Here is a 21,117-nt window from a genome sequence, read left to right as displayed (position 1 = left end):
CAAATTTTTCTAAGTGAATTCTCTTCATTCTGTTTTTGTATAGCCGGACATAGTAGGGTCACTGCCAAACCTCTTAGAGTTGTGGTTGGATGGAAATCTGTTGAAGACATTACCACCAGTAAGTATATATATATAAATAAACAGTCTCCATTCACCAGCAATCAATTGAAAGTTATTCTGAATGTTTATTCATTTTTCGTATCTCTCTCTGTGTTGTTATTTTTCCTAGGTGCTGCTATTCCGGCGGCCTGTACTGTATACCTCTACCCTATCCTTTTTCTCTCCTCTTGTGCTAACTTTGTGACTTTCTCCCCATCTCCTGAACTAGATAAACTTCTTCCTACTCCTTGCCCTCTTTTGGTATGGACAACCATTTCCTTGTGGCTGTGTCTTCCAGTCTCTCCTCGTCCACCTTCTCTTTCTCATTTTCTTTTTCTTTTCATGTCCTTTTTCCCTTCGTCCTCTTATTAGTCTTAATTGTTCTTGAAATTATCATTCTTGGCAACAATTCATGATATGAATTTTCCAAATAAGGAGAACAGTTGTCATCATATTCTGTAGGAATGTGGGTGATACAATAAGTTAAGTATTGAACAAATTATTGAATAATTGGTACTTGCAGATATGAAACAAGATGTGTCTCATGAGAAACAAGATACATCTCTCAAGACAGTAGCAACTCACTTTTGAGTGGTGCTGTAGTAATAGTTATCTAATAGAAGAGAGCATTCGATTTCAAGTAAAATAAAGTTTTTTAATGTATGGGCATTAACAACTGGACAGTTGTAGTTGGCTACTTCATGGTCTTGAGGCCCTCACATGAAATTAAAGCAAGGGGCCAGCCAGTCCAAGATGGCAACCAAACCCTGAAATTGTACAGCATTCAGAGGGAAGCAAAGGTAGTATGTGTTCTATTAAATGTAAAACGCAATCAAAGAATAGATAAAGAAGAAAATTGAGTTACTGGAAAAGCAACCTGCTTTTTTTTTTTCTTTTTTTTAATCAGGAAGTGGGAAGCCTCAAGAAACTCCAAATCTTCGATGCTTCAGAAAACAAGATTGAATTTTTACCAGATGAAATTTCCGGTTGTGTTGCTCTTACTGACTTCCATTTATCTCAAAATTTGTTAGAAGATCTTCCTGATACAATAGGTTTGTACAGGATTCCTACAGATTCTTTAATGATTACTTTGCTTTATATATTCTCAAACTCCAAAAACATTGCTTTTCCTTTCTTAATTAATTTTTTGTAGGAAAACTCAAGAAGCTGCAGTTGGTTAAAGTTGATCAAAACCGGCTTCTTGCTCTTACACCTGCTGTGGGAGGGTAAGTGAGTTGTTTTAATATGCAAGGGGAGGGGTAGGTTGGTATGCATTGTTGGGATGAGTATATAGGATGGGGTGAAAAGGCTGTTTTGTGGCCAGTCAGTAAGATGTTACTGTTTACAAAAAAAGAGTTGACACAATGCTATGGAGCATCTTTTTCTAACACTATTTCAGGCATAAAGATTTAACTTCGGAACAGCACTATGGTTGCATTCACTTTGTACTCCTGATCATCTTAGTAGTTCTTTTCTATTTTCTGTCTACACTGCAGACTTTCCAGCTTACAAGAATTAATTTTAACAGAAAATCTCCTGGAGGTATGTTATTCCAGTTCTAACGGTAGTGGAGGAAAAAACAATGCATTTTTGCCAAATCTCTGATGGTAATTGTTAGTTCTATTGACATTGTGGGTTTCTTTCTTATTCCATTTGAACAGGAAATCCCATCGACAATAGGAAAACTCCACAAGCTTACTCATCTTAATGTAGATAGGAATCGACTTACAGCTTTGCCAGTTGAGGTTAAGTCCTTGAAATGTTATTTCTTCATTTTTTTTTTATGTTGAAATGTTTGATTCTTTCCTTCAAAATTGAGGACTTCATTGCTTCAAATTAAAAAACTGCTGATATCATAAAATTTGACAAAAAGTTGACAAATGTTGACAAATGTTGATATCAGTAACAGCTGAATTTCATTATTAATATCAATTATGTTGAACATCTTGCAGATTGGAAGCTGTACACGATTGAGTGTTTTTTCTCTAAGAGAAAATTGGCTGACACGCTTACCATCAGAAATTGGCAACTGTAGAAATCTTCATGTCTTAGATGTATCAGGAAATAGGTAAGAAACATGAATTTAATGTAGTCTTAATTTTTCGTTTATATGATTTATAAACTAAAATTCAACAAGTCTGGCCAAATATCTGTGTTGTAATTCTCCCTTCTGGCTGAAATAGATTTCCCTGGTAATTTGTAATGGGAAACTAGATACAATCAAAAGCTTGTTGACTCTCATTGCTCATTTGGTGGATGAGTTATTGAAATTGTGAGAATTTACTAAGGAATCACATCTGGATGGAAAAAAGTTGAATGTAGAGCTTTGTCTTGATTTTTGAGTCTCTTTGTTGTGCACAAAGCTAACTTCAAGTGGATTGGAATCAGAAACCCTTAATTTGTTGTGGTGGTGAAATTTAATAAAGTCAGTAATGGACCAACATGGAATCAAAAATTGCAATGCTAACAGCATGTTGCTCCTTGTTGTCTAAACAACTAGAGTGCATGGGGATGCTTGTTAAAAGCTGTGTGTTATCTACTCAATACACTCAAGTTGGTTTGTCTTCAGAATCAATTACTCATGATTTTCCAATTAAAAAGGATGTCTTACTGGGGCTGTTGTCAAAAGAAGTAGATTAGGTGATGTTTAGTGTGTAACTTTAAAAATTAAAAGACTTGCTTTGTGCAAAATGTGATGCCTTTTTTGTATGATTTATAAAAGTTAGTTTATATTAGTCTTTTACCAATTGTTTGTTTTTTTGTGTAAAACAGGTTGGAATGTCTTCCACTGACGGTTGGATCTTTGCCATTGAAGGCATTATGGTTATCAGAAAACCAGGTATTATCGTTATTTTGTTCATGAATATGTATTTTCAAAAGGAATCAGCAAGAAGGATAACTATTATCTTTGTAGTTTTGGCCTGATTGATGGTATAGTATATGTAGATAGCATCTGGTTATTTCTTTACTTTTGAACAGTTATGTAAACAGCTTTTGTTGGATTGAAAAGTTCAAAATCTCTTTGACCGAATTATGATTATTGTTTGATTTCTCATCTGCACTTTATGGTAAAATGAGACTAAATTTGCCATTTAAAGATGGCAGACTGGGCCAAGGGTTTTTACTGGCTAAGGTTTTGGCTCGCTACCAGCTTTTGTTGGCAGCTCTGTATTTACAGTTGAGGTGTGGTATTTTGAGAGTTAACAGAGAAAAAATTCAGCTAGAAGGCCTGAGCAACTCATCAGTTAACTTCAGTTCCTCTTACTTGTATCAACTGCAATTTGGTGACTTGTTTTGTACAGTAATCCATTGAAGTGTAATAGAATGGTATATCCTTTTTGTCTTTACCAGTCTCAACCAGTGCTAAAACTCCAAACAGACGATGATGAGCAGACTAACAGTAGAGTACTCACATGTTTCCTTTTACCACAACAAGGACTTGGAAGTTTAGGTAAAGATATGGTTCATATGCCTACATACTGTACACTGCTATTCAATTTGTCAGTTTTGTGGACAGAATTTTTCAAGCACTAGGCTTGCTTGAATGGATGAGAGTTGAATTTGTCTCTGAATTATAATTGTGAAGTATAATTCAGGGCTCGAAATTAACATTTTTGTTCAGGAGCCAGCAGGCGACTAACGGAAAAATTTTGGTCGCCAACTTATTTTATCTATAATTTACACAAAAACATGATTTTATACCTTACTTTGCATGCAAGAAAAGTCACAATCGAAGAGCAAAAACAATTGGAAACAACATGATTAACACTTACAGGAATGTAGATCATAGCTGGAATCCGGGAAAATTACCTAATTGTGAATGTGTTATTTTCGGCTGTAAAGCACTAATTCTTTCTCCAAATTGTTTATAAATGCTTTCAGAAGATTATTATTTATTTATTTTGTTTGTTTACATCTTCATTGCTGTCTTACCTGAACTGTAAACGTAAGAACTCATGTAATTCCTTCAACTGATTTGTATCTGCCGCCATTTTTGCGGTAAATGAACAGTTTTGGGAGAAGCCGCTGTAACAATATGGCACACCGTGAATGCGGTATCGACATGTCAAAATACATTCAATTTTTATGATTATCTTGTAATATTCAGAAATCATTTTATTGGGGACGGAAAGGTGAGTTGTGTACTAGCTATCATGCCCGATTGATTTCCTAGTAGAAAGATTTAATAGCAAAAGTTGAGTCATGGTTTTCTTTAGTTATCGGACAAAATGCGAGAGGCCAGCTGGCGACCAGTTCTGAAAAGGTAGTTGCCAGAGCTCAATTTTTGGTCGCATTGCAATTTCGAGCCCTGTAATTGTTTGTCTCTTGGATGTGGATCAAGGTGTTTTGAGTCTTCTTCAGTGCTTGGAGAAGACTCAAAGAGTACAATTGAAACGTCGCAATCCAGATTCAAAGTGACTAAATTGTGAGAGAAATCATTGCACCTCATGTATAAGGGTATTCACCATGATGGCTAAATTCTTGCTATCGATGATCGTTCCTTTTAAATTCAGCAGTAATCTGTACATTAATTCTCTCTGCTAACCATTGGCCATTTTTCCAATATGGATTTCTAGAATTTCTAGTCCTTGTCTGGTGCCTTAAATACATTGTATTTCAATACACAGAACTTTAAAGCTTATAAAAAAGAGTAGGAGAAAACATCGGTTTTTTATGAAGCTCTTTGAATTATCATGTTTTAGACAAAAGTGAGATTAATTTTTGTCACTATTTTGTTTTCCCTTTTGTTTTCAACACCATTTTTCAGCTGTAACCAACCAATAAAAACTGGAGTTGTGGATTATCATCTGTCTGCTGAATTACTTTTCCTTTTAGTGTTAATTTGTTGAAATGAAATTTTAGGAAGAAAGAATTTTGTTTATTATTCTACCTTTGATGGATCTGGCACTAAATTATTATTGTGCAGTTATTTGCATTTAAATCCTTCTTCTGGTACTTAAAAGACAGTTAAAGTTTCCACTTGTTTTAACTATATGTTTGATATATGAAATGATATTGTGGCTTTAGATTGGCATAAAACTGGATCATTTACTACAGAAAGACTTATCTATCTTTTATTTGGTCATTTTATTATTATAGACATTGGGTACAGATTCAAAATACTGGGGATTTAAAAAGAGCTTGCTGTTTTGAATATGCTCAATGCTATGTAATCAAAAGCAGGTGTAAAAACATAATATGTACACTTTAATTATGAAAATTTGAATAATAATGATGGAACCAACATACATTGTACAGTAACCAGTGTTGTGTTTTTCACCCAACTATTCAATAACAACCGCTATATACCATGTCTTTAGAAACGTTCATGAATTTGCATCTATGCAAAATAGTTCAAAGCAATTGAGAGTTTTTTGCCCTAAAGTTTTGTAAATGGCTCTATTTTATCATGGGTTGCCAAAATGGGACGTATGGTGTCAATCAAGGTGATTTATTTTTTGTAGTAATTTCATTTTATATATTCAGTGCTTTCAGATGTAATTTGTATTTTCTGTGCCAGGCTGCAATTCTAATATGTCTCGTTGCAATCTATCCATAGCTTCTAAATTTTGAGTTTACCCTTTAATTGAATGACACTCTTTGTCTTTTGTGTATGTTTGGAAATAAAATGTAGGTTTCTTTTCTCTTAAACTGCAAATGCTAAAGGCAGTTGTGTTTTCCTAAAAGATGGAGCAAAATTTGTTTCTTGTTTTGGCTAGAATTATCTTGTTAGAACTATTTTCTTAAAATCTCTTGGATTCTGCTTTCAATGTGTTGTTCAATGGTTAGTACTCAGGGTTTATGTAGATACACAACAATTTTCTCCATTCATTAGGTTTTGTCTCTAATAGTTTAGGAAATGTCTATTTTCTATCAGATGTAAGAACTTTAGATCAAGTTGTGTCTAGTAGATTTATTTTTGCATCATAATTTCCCCTGTTCTGCATAGTTCTAATGTAGAAGTCCATGTTCTATGTCTGTAGGAAAATATTCTTTTTAGTTGGATTTACTTAAAATAAAATAGGTAAATAAGTGTTGTACTTTTGTGTACGAAGTTACCTCAAATTTAAGAAGGAGATTTTGGTCATCATTTTGACTTAATCCTAAACTATTATGCAGAATGTAGGGTGGAAAAGTTTGTGCCCCAGTGTACACTATATGAGGGGGTGGGGGGAGGGGTCAGAACTTTTTACAAATAGAGTCTCTGCATATTAAGTACAGATCATTAGACTGAACACTGAGAACATGTTATTTACATTCCTTGCTCTGATTATAGCCTTAACAGTACCACTCATAACATACACAACATCTTGAAAATTGTGTTTTCGTTGTGGATACTAAATGTCCCAGCTTGCAGCATTTTGAGCAATTTTCTTGATTTTTGTTAAGTGATATAATTGTTCTGGAGTCTCAACCTTTTACTCACAAGATCTTTTTGATAATTCTCCATACTGCCTTCCATACAGTTCTTATGATATGAGCTGGAAGAATTTGGTATTGGATGATTAATAATCCCAATGGATTCTTTGCTTTATTCTCATCACTGATCTGCTTGATACTGTATTGGTATTGTATGGAGAAATTCTGTCTTTGTCACTTATGAGAGTTAAGCATAGACTCTTAGACACATTAGCCTAAGACCTATTGTTCCAAGCATTGTTTTACATCTGAATTTTCGTGGTTTCTTCAGAGATGCTCACAAATGATTTAACACATGGAGTGGCATTTGAGAACCTTGCACATGATGAGATGGACATTCAACGCCCAAGGAGCGGAAGCCTTCCAGCTGTTCAGTTTGCAGAGGATTCTGGAGACAGTGATAAAGAGGTGAGCAGGACTGAAATACTTGAGTACTCACTCAACCTTTTACCTTTTCTCCCATGAACATCAATTAATTTCATTTTGATCATGATGTTTCCAGTTGTCCAGGTGCTGTCACAGTGGTGACTGAAATTTTGACAACCTGAGTAGAAACTGTCTTTAGTGGTGAAAGATCAAACTACACCATCAAATGTAAACACATGATTCAAAGAATTTCTTTTGGTAATGCCAGTTGTAAGGGCTTTTTTACTTCCTCCATGACTGTTGTCTGAGTTAGAGGTCATCAGAATACTTAGTAACTCTATGATAGAACATTGGTCAGCAAAACTTTGATAGTCGGAGGTTCCACTCCTTGTGGGGGAATCATATTTTTCTTTGTATTTCATTGGTTACAAATGGATTATATCTCTGGATCTTTTTTTATCTATCAAGAAATCATTATAAGCCTTTAACATTTGCTAAAAAACAAACGTTAATTCTTGCGAATGATGTAATAAATATTTATTTCTTTGCAGAGTCATTTTATCAGACATGACACCCCACACCCAAGGGATCTCAAATCTCGCCATCCAAAGATAACCATGCACAAAATGCACAAGGGTGCGGATCCTGTGGACGGAGTGATACTCAAGTCGCGCAAGTCCTTTACAGTATGTATCTTATTGCTTTCTCCTTGAAAGAACTTTGAAAAACACACCTAACATCTTAGTTACTTTTCTGCTGCAAAGTGCAAATGGTGCTTTATTTTCAGTTGTGGTGCACAAGCTACAGAATCAAGGGTCCTGCAAACATAACATTCTTTGAAATGTTATTGCAGTAGAGTATGTCATCAGCAGATGAATTGACCTGCATTACAGACCTGTTATCTCTTGGTCTTCAATTTGCCTGACTGTGTACAATAAACATATCTCTTTAAGACATTTTATTGTGTAGTATCACTGAGTATATTTATGAGTTGTGTCGTATTTTGACGAGCCCATAGGGCGAGTCAAAATACAAATAATGAGTTAAAATACTCAGTGATACAACACACCAAAATGTCTCGTAAGTTATATATTATCCAACATGCCAAATTACTATTTCAGTGGGGGCGAATTTCTTGGATATTTATTTACGGGGAGTGTGTGATGGAAGTATGCAAAGTGGAACAGAATTGGTGCATTGTTGTGTTGCTGTTTCTATTTTCTTCAATAAGTAATGAAATTTCATTGTCGTCTAACTGCTTTTCTTCATTTAATTTATCTAATAAACTTGGATCAATATTCACCAGCCATTCCAACTCTTCATTGTCAGAAAAATGATTTAAACTATTTACCATTTTTTTTGGAACTTCAATCCAATTCGTCACTTGTGTGATGCAAGAAAACCTGTCTAAATGGTTCTCTAAAGTACAAATACTGCATGATATTTGTACTCGTCTTGGCTGTTATTTTTACTGTACAGAGTGTAGTTGAATAATAACTGAAGTTACTTTCATTTCAGGATGAGGAAAGTGGATCTGATACTGAATTCCGACCAAGAAGAGCAAGTTTTGAATTAAAACCTGAGATATCTGACAAGAAACAGGAGACAGTTCCAGAAGCAAGGAGTGAAAAGAAGGGAGTGGGATTTTCTGTGGAAACACCAGAACAGAATGAAAAACAACCTGCAGAACAGGTAAGACACATGATCAAATTTTCAACATTCAATGTATTTGGTTGTTGTCAGATATGAGTGGTGTGAGTCTGTGTGTCTGTTTACCAAGATACACAGAGAGGAAAAGTGTAATATTAATCTTAAATTGATTTTTTCCCTTGTAGGGTTCAGGTTCAGAAGATGATGGTGAAAGAGAGCAAAGAATTCGTTTTGAAGGAGAGGACCACCCTGAAACAGAAAGGCATGACAAATTACGGAGACGTGACACGCCGCACTATCTGAAAAACAAGAGGATTGATCTCCAGTCAAACAACCAGGACAAAGTCATGGAAATATTAGCCAAAGCGGGAAGCCGTGAGGGTGACGAAGAACACAAAAATGACTCTGTAAGCCACAACTTTTATTCTGCATGATAATAAGCCATACTCTCAGTTATTGCAAATGTTGTTTTCATGGAGCTTAGCAAAACTCTTACATGAAAAGTTGTGAAGGTTGGCGACTAATTGTTAGCCCTTTCACTCCCAAAATCTCATTTAGTAATTCTCCCTACTGTCTGCCATATAAAGCTGGTTATTTTGGTTCAGATAATTTTGCATTAGATCAACTTATAATCCCCTTATTGATATTTCTTTATGCTTCTCTTCCTTGTCTTCTTGACTTTGTACTAATTTTATACGGAGAAATTCTGTCTTGGTACCTCTTGTGAGTTAATTTGTTAAACACACAACCAAATGGAATTTCTTTCTGGTGATATCAGTTACATGATGTTGTTTTGTTTGATAGAATGAAGATGGCAGACTTGATGGGGAAACAGAAGGTATGTGGAGTCTGTAACATTTATGACAGGTGTTTAAAGTGTGGTCATCCTCATTGCATGAAGTATGAACATCTTAGATTAGTTATGTGTTTATTACATGGTGCTTGGATCAAACCTGTTTCTTTTGAATTTGCTGGTTTTCAAGAAACAAAACATGGCTTATAACCATTTTGTGGAAACAGACTGTATGACAGAATCCTAACCAAGTTAAAACCAATCTGCTTGTGAGGATTTACCTCAGTCACTCCAGTAAAGAAGAGATAATAATACCCCAAAAAAAGCTATAAAGAGTAAAGACAATTGTGTTACTGAAAATTACAATAAAACAGTAATATTCGTAGGCATAAAAATGTCTGAGACATTGTTCAGACATGTTTAGAGACATTTTAGCAGCTCCGATTAACGTGACTCTGAGAAGGGCCCAAGAGATATTTATGCCTAAGAACATAAACTGTCATACTCTCACTATCACTTTGGAGGCCATTGAGAAAAAAAAAACTGAAAAAAATTACAACAGAACAGTCTGAAAAATCACACAAGCATGTGATTGGGCTAAAGCACTTCTTACTCCACCAAAATCTTTCTTTTAGTTCACAGAATGTGCCACAATACGTGAAAAAGTGATTATGATATTCTCTCTTGATTTCTCAATGAATATAAAGTTTGCGAAAGTTGAAGTGGTTTATATCACCTGACTTCCACTTACCAGCAAGAAATCAAATATGGTATTTGGTGATTTTTTTCTTTTTTTCAGCTCTCTATTATTTTATGTGTGTCACATTCCTAAATTGTGGCATAAATTAGCCTTCGAAACAGGTAATTGAGGTAATTTATTTTTATGTCAGGAATACAATATCACAACTGGTGAGCACAATATTGAAAGTCCTTTTTTGAAGGTTGTGCCCCACAAAATTCTTAGGAGCTGAATTACTAGTAAAATTACAGGATGTTTGCTGGTAGAAAACGTTTTTTTTTTGGTCTCAGGACTGAAAAGAGTGTAAAAAACATTTTCAGTGTAATATAAACTGTGCTGTTAATAGAGGTTTTGCACAGTAGCCATGTTGGATGGCAGGAACAATAGATTATTTTACCCATGGTACTCATGGGAAAATTTTTTCTTATGCAAAATATTTTCATTGTTCCTGCCATCCAACACGGCTGCTGTGCAAAACCTCTGTAGTTGAAACTATCAGTGGCATCTTTTGGGAGTAAGTGGTGAATGATAGATTGTTGAAAGCATTAAATTTGTGTTCCGTTTATGTGAAGTGCACTGAATATTAATGAAAATTGTTATATGGGTAATTTTAAACAAAATAATTTTTTTTGGTGTTCCTGAGCATGTAATCCAAACAAATAGAAATATTTCATGATTTTTATAAAATCTGTCCGTGGAAAATTTTTGAATTTATTTGAAACATGGGAGTGCCGATGTTTCTGATTTTTCTGTCATTGTAGAGATCTTTCATTGAGTTTCCATTATGTTTATAACAACAGGCTTTGTTTTGAATTATTTATCAATTTTTGCCACATGTAATGTTTGAGGAAAAAAGACCTGCTTTGCATATCAAGCTCTTTGTTACACCTGTGTGTATGTGTCCAATGTGCTCTGGCCACTCTATTCAAAATTTCGAGATTCTTGCTCTCTGCTAAGCTATAAAGTATGGTTGTCTCTGTGCTAGGAACATATGGGCCTTTTACAGTGGTTTGGTCAGGTTAGGATGGGTGTTTTAATGTTTTCTTCACAGTTTTCACATCATTTGTCCATATGGTGTCTATGTTGCAGACATCACATATGTATGCAAATACATCTTTAGACTGATAACTTTTGATGGCTGCTACTTGCAAAGTTAGAGGCGTTAAAAGGCGCCAGTCTTCACCTTCTTGATTGTTGTATTTTTCTTTCAATTTGCTCTCTCAATCTCAGTTTTGAAGAACGTGGAATTACTTGTTGGAAATTTAGATGTTCTCTCTGCAGGAAATCCTAAGAAAATATTTATCTTTTAATGAAGTAGAAGTGTTCGTGAAGTATTTTTTTTTTTTGAACTGATGGTTTGTTAATGGTAATGTAACAGGAGTATGTCCTCCTTGGTAAAGATTTTAAAATTGCATTTAGAATAGGTTTTCATGGGGAATGTTACCATGCTTACCAAAATTTTTCCTTGTAAAATAATTTAAAGCTTGAATAATAATAATTCCATTTTGTCATTACAGGTGTGATACCTGTTAAATCCTGACATGTCTGTAAACACAAGCCTGATTTTAATTCTAAAAACATGGTTTCAACGTTATTGAAAGCTGGTTTTTATTTCTTAGAACTGGCGAAGGGAATTTGTACTTGGTGCACTGAAAGTTTCATTATTTCATTTCAAATACAGAAATTAGCTTAAAAAGCAAATAGAATCTGGTTGCGTTGGTTTTCCTAGCTTTTGCACAGTGCCGTAAATAATGTTCAGAAAATTACTCAGACAGTTAACGTGAAATTGAATATATTTAATTTGGATTGAATGTTAAGTAACGTTAAAATGTTTTCAATGTTCTGCCGTTTGCCAAAAGTGAAACCAAACAAAATCTGTCCGCGAGTATTTGATTGCGATTTACATATTACTCTCAATTTTATTGTAATTGTCGTATGGTTTTACTGAGTACAAGATAAGATCTGAAATTTAAAGTGAAACGTATGGATCAGGTGTGACTGGTTTTGGTACATAGTTCCATCCTAAAAACTGCAAGGAAAGGAAATGTGGTTATGGCTGTCGAGAAAGTGCTTTGAAATCGTGTCATTAATTGTTTTTAGTAATGTTTATTTAACGACACAAACTTTTCATAGTTTAAAGGAACGATAACCGGTACATCTGCTGCAAAATGAACAACTTGTGCATGCACGAAATCATATTTTTATTTTTTTCATCATTAGTGAAGAAGAATGTCGGGCTGAAACGTTAAGTTAAGTTCAGGTTAAAGGCACCTTCCACCTGCTTAGAGTAGAGCTCGTTGTTGTATTCTCGCTGGGCCACTTTCCATTTTCCATCCAGGACCAGGAGCATGTGAGCTTTCAGGAAAACATGATTTGGTTATCGAGAGTTATTCTGCGCTGCACTAGTTTGATCAGAAATAGGGAGCAGCGTCAACTGCTACAAACGAATGTGATTTACTTGATTAACTTTAATCTCAACGCAACTGTTTCTGTATCTTATATCATGAGATGAGAAGGGTTACTTTCACTCACATGTGAGTTGAGTTTGCTATCGGTTTGTTGTTGATTAGTTTCTAAAAAATTTGGCTGGTAATTGCTGACACTTTCTACCAGTGACTGTCGAGCATCGGAGTTGAATGTTAACTATTTCTATCTTGTTTTACTAACAAAGAGCTGTGTTGTATTTTTCAGAAGGTCCAGTGCTAAAAAGAAAACCGACTCCCCCTAAAGGATTGGTTTGTCTCACCAGTGAGGAAAAGAAAGCTGAAAGTGACGATGAACAAGAACTTGTCACGGTCACAAAAGTCGTGGAGGAGGTACAAAGAAGTCTGTGTGTGGTGGTTGTGTTGGAGTAGGGGAGGGAAGGGTGGGGTTTAATTACCTTTCAACTATGTCAGCATTAGTATACGTTCGAAGTGGAGAGAAACTGTTTTGGGTTTGCGGGTTTGAAGCTAATTAACACGTTTTAGAGAAAGTAATGTAAATTGACAAGTGTCGTACTTTGTATTGTTGTAGTCACGATGCCCCATCGAAAAATACATTGAGTACAGCTCCCATGTTTTTGATAAAAATAAACATCCAGGGATAAACTGGGGTAGGACCTGAATTGTGGAAGCTTTCCTGTTTCTCGAATTGTATTTCTTTATGCTTTGATTATTGTTCTTTCCTCTGCAGATTGAATACACGATCCACCGGAATAACAAGGGCCTCGGAATTAATATTGCCGGTGGAAAAGGTTCCACCCCCTATCTGGGAAATGACGAGGTTAGGGAGAAGATCATGCTTGATTACATTTGCTGCTTAGTCAGCCATTTGGGTTCAAATTTTAAAACCGTTTTTTTTTTCTCGATATTTTGTTTTGGCGCAGAATACTTGCGACTTTTTGTAACAATATGGAAAAATTCATACTTTGTTTCGTTTCTTGCAGGGAATTTTTATCTCGAAGATTTCAGAAAATGGTCCTGCAGGCCAGGACGGAATTCTTAAAACGGGCGACAAAATCATCAAGGTAACTTTATAATTCACGATAGATGAATTATAAAATTCATGCTCTATGGTGTTTATTTCCAAGCACTTTAATTGAAAAATAGGCACTTTAAGGTCAACTGCAGCAAACTTTGATTAAGGGTAATGTCTGTAAGTTCATTACAAACTGATGCACGTCAATCGCTGTTGACATTAACCCCCCCTAACTTGGTTCTAATCTCTCCTTACAATATTACCCTTGAATCGAATGTAAAGATGATGAAAATCAACTAAATGATCACCAAATCAACTAAATGATCCGAGGCGTGGTAATAGAGTACATTTTGATTGAGTCGTCAAACCTAATCTAAAGTCGTCAAAACAGTAATAGTATCGCATTGAGCCAATGAGAATTAGAGGTACAACTTCGAACTGCTGAGTAAGAGGCGCGATCAGGGCGAGATCAAGCTTGTCATAAACCAGTTACAAGACTAAATACCTGTTACGTAACAACCTCTTCTTTAGATTCATTAGTTAGTGGAGTCATGCCAACAAACCCTGATTGTCAAAAAATTCTTCTCGTCAGTACGACAGGAAATGTGAAGAGAACAGTGCAGAGAATTTGAATGTTAATGTTACGATGTAAAGGGTCAAGAATATTGCCGATTTTAAATTATTATGATATTTCTTTATACATTTGAATTTGAAGGTTTTACGGTATCTGAGAAAGGAGAGATTCCTTTGTTTGATTGAATACATGCATTATGACGTCTGTATTCATCATCCTGATAAATGCAACATGAAGTTTTTTCCTTTTTTAGGTGAATGGGGTGAATATATCCACCGCCACACACCATGAAGCGGTACATGTCTTGAAAAATGCTGGAAATGACATCCACTTAGTTGTCGTTAGAGAAAGAGAGGATCTGGAAAAGAGAACGGTTACTAAAACATCTCGAGAAAACCTGATGGTTGCAGAAGATGCTGATTTAATCGATGAAGCTCTGGAAGAAGCTTTTACCAAGGAGGAAGTTGATGAAGTCCACAAGGAGCCAGAACCTGAGCTGCCAAAGGTCAGGTTCAAAGTGAAACTTAGCGTCAGGGATTGCACTATGCAGGGGTTTCAGTAAAAGCCGGGTATTGGCGGTTTACCGCTGATCATAAGACTTCTCACCGCCGTCTGTTTTACCTGCGAGAATACTGGTCCCCTATGTAGCCATGTTCACACTATAAGCATAAAAACACTTTGACTTGTTATTTCGTAACGCTAGTGTCGTCATGTCACCATTGTGAATCAGGCTTTTGTCCTCACTGCGCATCTGTCAAACGGCTTGACCGGTAATGAGGAGGAGAAACAGTAGTTTGATCAGATTGTGTCATGTGCTGCAGGTGCCCGAAGAGCCACCAAAGGAGGAGACCAAGAAAGTGGGTGTCAGATTTGCTCCGGAGCCTGAAATGGAGGAGATTCAAACTAAAACAGAGGTATTCTTGATGGCAGTGGAACGTTTGCTTTTAATAAATGATACGCCTTGCGTTTACGTACCGTGAAGCTAATCTGGAGTTTTAGGAAGGATTTATTGCGAGGTCTACTAAACCTCTCTCATGAGAAAGACGGGCATTTTGTTGGAGCCAAAAGTAATAAAAGAGAAGGTTTCAAGTAAAAATAAAGTGTGAGCTATAGAGAAAATGTGATTAAAATATTCTTAACTTACAATTTTCAATTGATTGGCCTGTTACCAAATGAGTAAATAGGAGGTAAGTTAGGGATTTTGTTCAATATTTTTATGATTTATAAAGATGTTCTATCTATGTCTTCCAGAAAGAGACAATTACACTAAAGCGAGGAGGTGAGAAGGGCCTGGGGTTTAGCATTGCGGGGGGTCGTGGCTCGACGCCTTATAAGGATGGCGACTCGGTATGTGGAATTCATTCAGATCAAATTTTTTCATTTCATTTTCCGTTGAGAGCATCATTGATGCATTGGTTTTCAATAATCAGTTTGTGAATAACCTGACAGATGATACTGGAGCGGGTCTGTGGTTTCGTCATAACCGACAGGTGCAATTTTTTTAAGCCTTCGATAGATCCTAGGCATTGTTGTTGTTTAAAGTTAAGCGTCAAAGTCTTTTGTTCATCGATCGTATTTACTTTATAGGGAGTATTTATCTCGAAAATTGCTGAGGGTGGAACAGCTGAGCGAGATGGGAGACTTCAAGTTGGTGATAAAGTCCTTTCGGTGAGTCTCAGTTGTTGCCTTAAGTTGTTAGAGCAATTTTCAATGGAGTGTTGAAAGTAATCCTTAACTGCTCTGCTTTTGCTTTATTTTGCTCTGTGATTGGTCCAGAAAACTAGCGCCACTCTCTCAACCAATCAGATGGAAAACTGAAACCAATCACGACTTGGTCGCCCGCGTTTTCCTACGCTTTAGGCAGTGTGGTTGACTCTTTTGAGTTTGTTTTGGCTCTCCTTTGAGTTTGTTTTGGCTCTCCTTTGAGTTTGTTTTGGTTCTCCTTTCTTCTGATAGATTTTGGGATTACTTTGGTTTTAATTTACGACACTTAATCGAACGCGCCCTATTCAGTAGTGTAATGTCATCTGCAATCAGTTCGCAGTAGAAAGTAGTCTTCTGATTGTTCTCGTGCTTTATGTTATCTTTGCCACGTAAGTTCCGTTCTTATTTCCTCATCCCCTGTTTTTTTTGTTTTTTGTTTTCATTGTTTTTTGTCAGATAAACGGCAAGGACATGAAAATCGCGCGACATGAGGACGCGGTAGGCATGTTGACAGGCGGCCTTTCCTACGTCACGCTTGTTGTTGTTCGTGAACGTGTGATAAATAAGAGAATGTTACCTCTCTCTAAACTGCAGGATCAGACTGTACTCAACAAGAGATTACCACCAAAGGTAAGCTGAGTCACTTTATCTCTGGCTCTTATTCACTGTTTCTTTTTTGCGATTAGAAGCGGTATGTGAAGGTTCCGCCCCATTGGAAGTTCGGCCCCGATTACCTTGGCGAGTTCACCCCCCTACGAGGTGAAAGATTTGGGATGAATTTTTTAAGTGAGGGGGGGGGGAACTCGCCCTATTTCAGCAAGGGTAGGAGGTTCGAACTTGAAATGGGATGAAACCTCCATAAATCATAGACTCGCAGATCCGCACGTAGTCATTAATGCACACGCTCATCGAGGCTGAAAAGTAATCACCTGACTGTTAAATTTCTCTCAAGCCTGAATTGAACCACGTAGCGCCAGAGAAGGTAGCAGATGTAAACCACACGGACAAAAATGGGACTGCCGAACTGGATATTGAGGTGATGATTTTTGATTTTTACACGAACAGATTACCAATACCACTTTACGGGTGTTCGGGTGTTCGGATGTTGGGGTGTTTCGTTGTGTTTTTTGTGCAATTTTCAACCCCTTTAACTCCCAGAAGTGATTCACATGTAACTACTCCACATACTATGCACAAATAATCCAGAAAACAGGTGATGAAAATCCTCAAACTTTTCAGTTATAAGCTGTTATTTTCATCATACACCAAATTCTTGTAACTGATTTTAAACTTGCGCATTAGCAATCAGACCCAGGGAGTTAAAAAATTCGAAAAAATTCTTGATTTGTTGCTAGGCTTCGTTATGGCATGATGTGCATCATGAAGTCAATTTTTTTCTTTTCAGGAAATTGTTCTGAAGAAAGGAAGCAGTCCGCTAGGATTTAGTATTGTTGGAGGTTCAGATCATGCCAGTCATCCATTTGGAATGGACGAACCTGGGATATTTATATCAAAGGTAGGATGTTGTCACTGTGTCTCAATTTATTAAATCGTTTTTGAAGGCACAGGTCACAGTTCATTGTGTGGTCTGATCGTTCCACATGTGATTTAAGGGATTTGTTAATGGACAAGGCTTGTATTTAGTCACCAGGGTAAAAATTTGAAAAAAGAATGGCTTTTCTCTCTTCGGTCGTGTGAGGAAAACGGAAGAGCTAAAGACAACCTAACTGGCTTCGATCTGACGATGGACGAACGAACGCGTGAAACGTCATCTTTCAACTCAGTTGATAAAACCATGCAAATTATCTTGTGATATCCCTCATCGACGCAGCACTCACGGTTTTTTTAGAAACTAACCCCCCTGTAGCTTTTATTTCACTTTCAATCACTTCTTTCTCGTCGCTTTTTGTAGATTGTTTCAAACGGAGTTGCCGCCACCACTCATCTGAGAGTTGGAGATAGAATAATGCTGGTAAGGGAATCAAGTGTTGACTCAAGGTGGTATGATTCGTTAATCCGAGGCGTGGTAATAGAGTACATTTTGATTGAGTCGTCAAACCTAATCCAAAGTCGTCAAAACAGTAATAGTATCGCATTGAGCCAATGAGAATTAGAGGTACAACTTCGAACTGCTGAGTAAGAGGCGCGATCAGGGCGAGATCAAGCTTGTCATAAACCAGTTACAAGACTAAATACCTGTTACGTAACAACCTCTTCTTTAGATTCATTAGTTAGTGGAGTCATGCCAATTTTGTAAGTCACAAAACCACTCTTCTTTAGTGTGGAATGGTGAATCCACCTTTCTTTTTTTTCTCTTTTAATTAAAGCGTCAATTTTTGTGCTATTATCAGGAAATGAGATAATTGAATGCAGTTGTTCTCTTTCTCGGTACATGCTCAGACATATTTTATTACCATTGTGTCCAGGACAAATGAAATATTTGGATGTTTTGTTGGCTGCTTGCTAAGTTTTGGAAAGGAATCCGCCTGTCCAACTCTTTTTTAAACTTTCAGTGAGCCTAATGAGTTTGTTTGACTGCGGAAGTGACTCCGTTGATGAAAGAGACTCGCTGTTTAAGTGTTACATGTTATCTTTATCCCAAAATTGGAGTTTTATGATTGTAGTTCGATGGACACCTATGTTCAGAGTTACGGTTCTGTTTCAAGTAAGCAAGATTTTTCTCAATGAGGCCAAGTTGTACGCGAAAAAAGTTAGCTAGCTATTCGTCCATTGTCGGATTTATTTGCCGGGAATATAAACATAGAGGAAATTTGGCGTTTTACAAGCGCAACTTTCGTTTCATAAGGCTTAAGCAAAGTGTATGGAAGCGTCTTTGAGTAGACAGAGCTGATAGACAAAGAACCCGCTGAGTCCAACATCTGGATGGTTTGTTAAAATGGATAATGAAGCTGTCCCTTGCCCGCTATGATGACTATTACGCATCAGTCTTAAAACATTGCTGGTGGTAAGATGATTGAAATCAAGGGTAGATTTTCTTCATTTGGTAGAACCGGAAATTTTCGAAAGTATTATTATACGCTTTCAAACAGTGCATTTGTGTTGTCAATAGCATAGCTATGTTACTGTTTATTACATAATGAAGTTCCTATTACTTGGGTACACAACAGTTAAAACTTCTTTGCGTGCGTTAAGTTTTGGTAAAAAAATCCCGTAAAAAAAGGTAAGATTAAAATGTCTTTTCGTTTCTTAGAGAGAGGAATAGAGTCTAGACAGCTTCTGATGTTGGAAGCAGGCACATTCGGTTGGGAAAAAATAATACCGACAAGTATTGACCATTATATGTAACTACAACATGTATCTAATTTACTTGAAATGAAGGACTCTCTAAAGGGCTGTTGTTTTTAGGAATCTTCAAAGTTGTCTTTCAGTCCGGGCGATTTTTTGTTGTACGATTAACCTTTCTTGGTTCGCATGCTTTCGTGTCAGATAATGCCGCAGACGGTAAAGAAAAAAACAGTTTTCGTGCTCAATCTTTTTTGTTGAAATTACGCTAATTAATGGTTCAAAACTGCCAGCTAGCTCGTTGTCAAAGGGACCGCCATTGCAGTTAAACACATGTGTCCAAAAGCATTCTTTTTTGCGCTTTTCTGTGAATACTGCGGCTAATATGTGTTTGGTCGCCGACTATACAACTTCAAAGACCAGTCGGCTCCTCAAAGACGTCACCCCCATCGGGGTAATTATATGTGTTTGAATCATAAACGTAAATACTTTGACACTGAAAAGAATCAATTCACTCGGGAATTGGCAGTGTTCGCCAGAATACATATCTGACGATCGAGCTGTTTATTTAAGCTCTGTAGCGCTGTCAAAGCAATCAATGAATTGAAAAACTGACGTAGAACAGTTTCAGTGAGCATTTGACAGAATGTATCGGAGACTAAGCATCGGAAGCACCATGATTGGAGTGGATATGGTCAGAAGCTGGCCCTCTACGACTTCTCTGCGGAGAAAGGTGAAATGAGAAAACTAAATTTCTTCCTTTGCTTATGGCTGCTGGGTTCTGCAAGTTTAGCTGTGTAGTTTTTCTCGGCAGTTGAGTGCCTGCTGTACTGAACGAGAGGCAGTCAATTGATCTCATTTCCGTGCAGAAAGAAAATTAGATGTGGGTGGTTTTCTCATGAAACAAACTATATAATAAAGCAAGTGTTAAAGTTTTAGAAAAGTTACGATTTTTCTACTTATTTCGTTTTCTTATTTCGTTTGGTGGATTTTGTCTTGTTACCTATTGAGTCTCTCCTTCTCTTTAAGTTACTGGGCTGGATTTTGACCTAAATTGACTAAAGTTATTAATTATTGTCTTCCTCGCATGTAACTTCCTTTGTGTTCTGTAAAATAGTTCAAATCGTTCAAAGTAAATTTAAATTTGGAAAATTTAGATGACAGACGACTGTGCATGTTAGGTAACTGGCTTGCGTAATATTGAAAGAGAAGCGAGAAGTCACGTTATTTTTAGTTTTTTTTTAAGGGTTATAAGGAGGTCAATACCGTTTCCGTCCAACGAAATGAAGTTGAGCCAGACAGCTTTCTAACTGACGAGTTCTTGAGTTAATAAAGTGTGTGTGTGTTGTCAGAAGTACTTTGGAATGTCTGTAGTTCGGTGGGTCTTGATTTGTAGTTAGATTAGTACATTTTCCAATCCAATTCCATCCAACGTTTTTGTTGGTTACAGGTAAATGGAAAAGACATGAGGAACGCAACTCATCAAGAAGCAGTGGCAGCTCTCATAGCAAATGTGTCACTCATAAAACTTCTGGTCCGCCATGACCCACCACCTAAAGGACTTCAGGTATGCACAATTATTGTGTCTTCCTTTACTTATTTACTTTCTTATCCCTTACAAAGATTTATCTTCTCGCGCGAAAAAAAAAAGAGAGTTTTAAAATTAAAATTCGTTATCTGTTGGCTCAACACACTTTCGTGTTCATTAATATGTAAGTGAACAAAAAAGTGGGTATCGGAGCGTAACTTTTTTTATGGTCTTCGAGAGTAGAGTACGACCTCTCTGAAGTCAATTACACCGTGCAACACTCCTGCTAATTATTTAATCATTAGCTCCTTTAAAAAAAAAGAACAAAATTCCTGAGACTTGTTTCGGCGGTTCTCGTGCTAATAGTAAATAGAGTTGAATTCAATTGATTACATTTGTGAACTTTCATTGTTTTCCGTAGACTCCTGTAAAAGCTGGAGTGTAATTGTCATAAAACGCTCTCAATTTACAGTATTTATTTTACCGGTTTTTTCAATAGTGATGCTTGGAATTCTTTAAAAAGTATTCCTTTCGTCGTTGTC

The 21,117-nt window shown here is 36.5% G+C and overlaps 1 protein-coding gene across 3 annotated transcripts in view; it reads left to right on the top strand.

The window, feature by feature from the left end:
• The window catches only part of LOC111324492 (protein scribble homolog), a 38,642-nt gene that overhangs the window by 8,119 nt on the left and 9,406 nt on the right, over positions 1-21,117 (top strand). For 2 of the 3 annotated variants that reach the window (XM_022928063.2, XM_088747970.1), the window contains exons 7-31: positions 44-118; positions 1,007-1,151; positions 1,253-1,325; positions 1,596-1,641; positions 1,761-1,844; positions 2,052-2,167; positions 2,872-2,938; positions 3,451-3,550; positions 6,791-6,927; positions 7,437-7,571; positions 8,404-8,577; positions 8,721-8,942; positions 9,340-9,373; positions 12,759-12,883; positions 13,242-13,331; positions 13,495-13,575; positions 14,354-14,605; positions 14,922-15,014; positions 15,352-15,447; positions 15,688-15,768; positions 16,261-16,434; positions 16,757-16,840; positions 17,210-17,320; positions 17,717-17,776; positions 20,498-20,614. In XM_022928063.2, coding sequence (XP_022783798.2) covers positions 44-118; positions 1,007-1,151; positions 1,253-1,325; positions 1,596-1,641; positions 1,761-1,844; positions 2,052-2,167; positions 2,872-2,938; positions 3,451-3,550; positions 6,791-6,927; positions 7,437-7,571; positions 8,404-8,577; positions 8,721-8,942; positions 9,340-9,373; positions 12,759-12,883; positions 13,242-13,331; positions 13,495-13,575; positions 14,354-14,605; positions 14,922-15,014; positions 15,352-15,447; positions 15,688-15,768; positions 16,261-16,434; positions 16,757-16,840; positions 17,210-17,320; positions 17,717-17,776; positions 20,498-20,614 — 2,772 coding nt within the window. The remainder of the gene's footprint in view (positions 1-43; positions 119-1,006; positions 1,152-1,252; positions 1,326-1,595; positions 1,642-1,760; positions 1,845-2,051; positions 2,168-2,871; positions 2,939-3,450; positions 3,551-6,790; positions 6,928-7,436; positions 7,572-8,403; positions 8,578-8,720; positions 8,943-9,339; positions 9,374-12,758; positions 12,884-13,241; positions 13,332-13,494; positions 13,576-14,353; positions 14,606-14,921; positions 15,015-15,351; positions 15,448-15,687; positions 15,769-16,260; positions 16,435-16,756; positions 16,841-17,209; positions 17,321-17,716; positions 17,777-20,497; positions 20,615-21,117) is intronic. The other variant, XM_022928072.2, reaches the window with a different exon arrangement.

Source organism: Stylophora pistillata, chromosome 2 (assembly GCF_964205215.1).
Source record: "Stylophora pistillata chromosome 2, jaStyPist1.2, whole genome shotgun sequence".
Lineage (NCBI taxonomy): Eukaryota > Metazoa > Cnidaria > Anthozoa > Scleractinia > Pocilloporidae > Stylophora > Stylophora pistillata.
The sequence above is the reverse complement of the archived record's forward strand: the minus strand, read 5'-3'. Positions and strand labels throughout refer to the sequence as shown.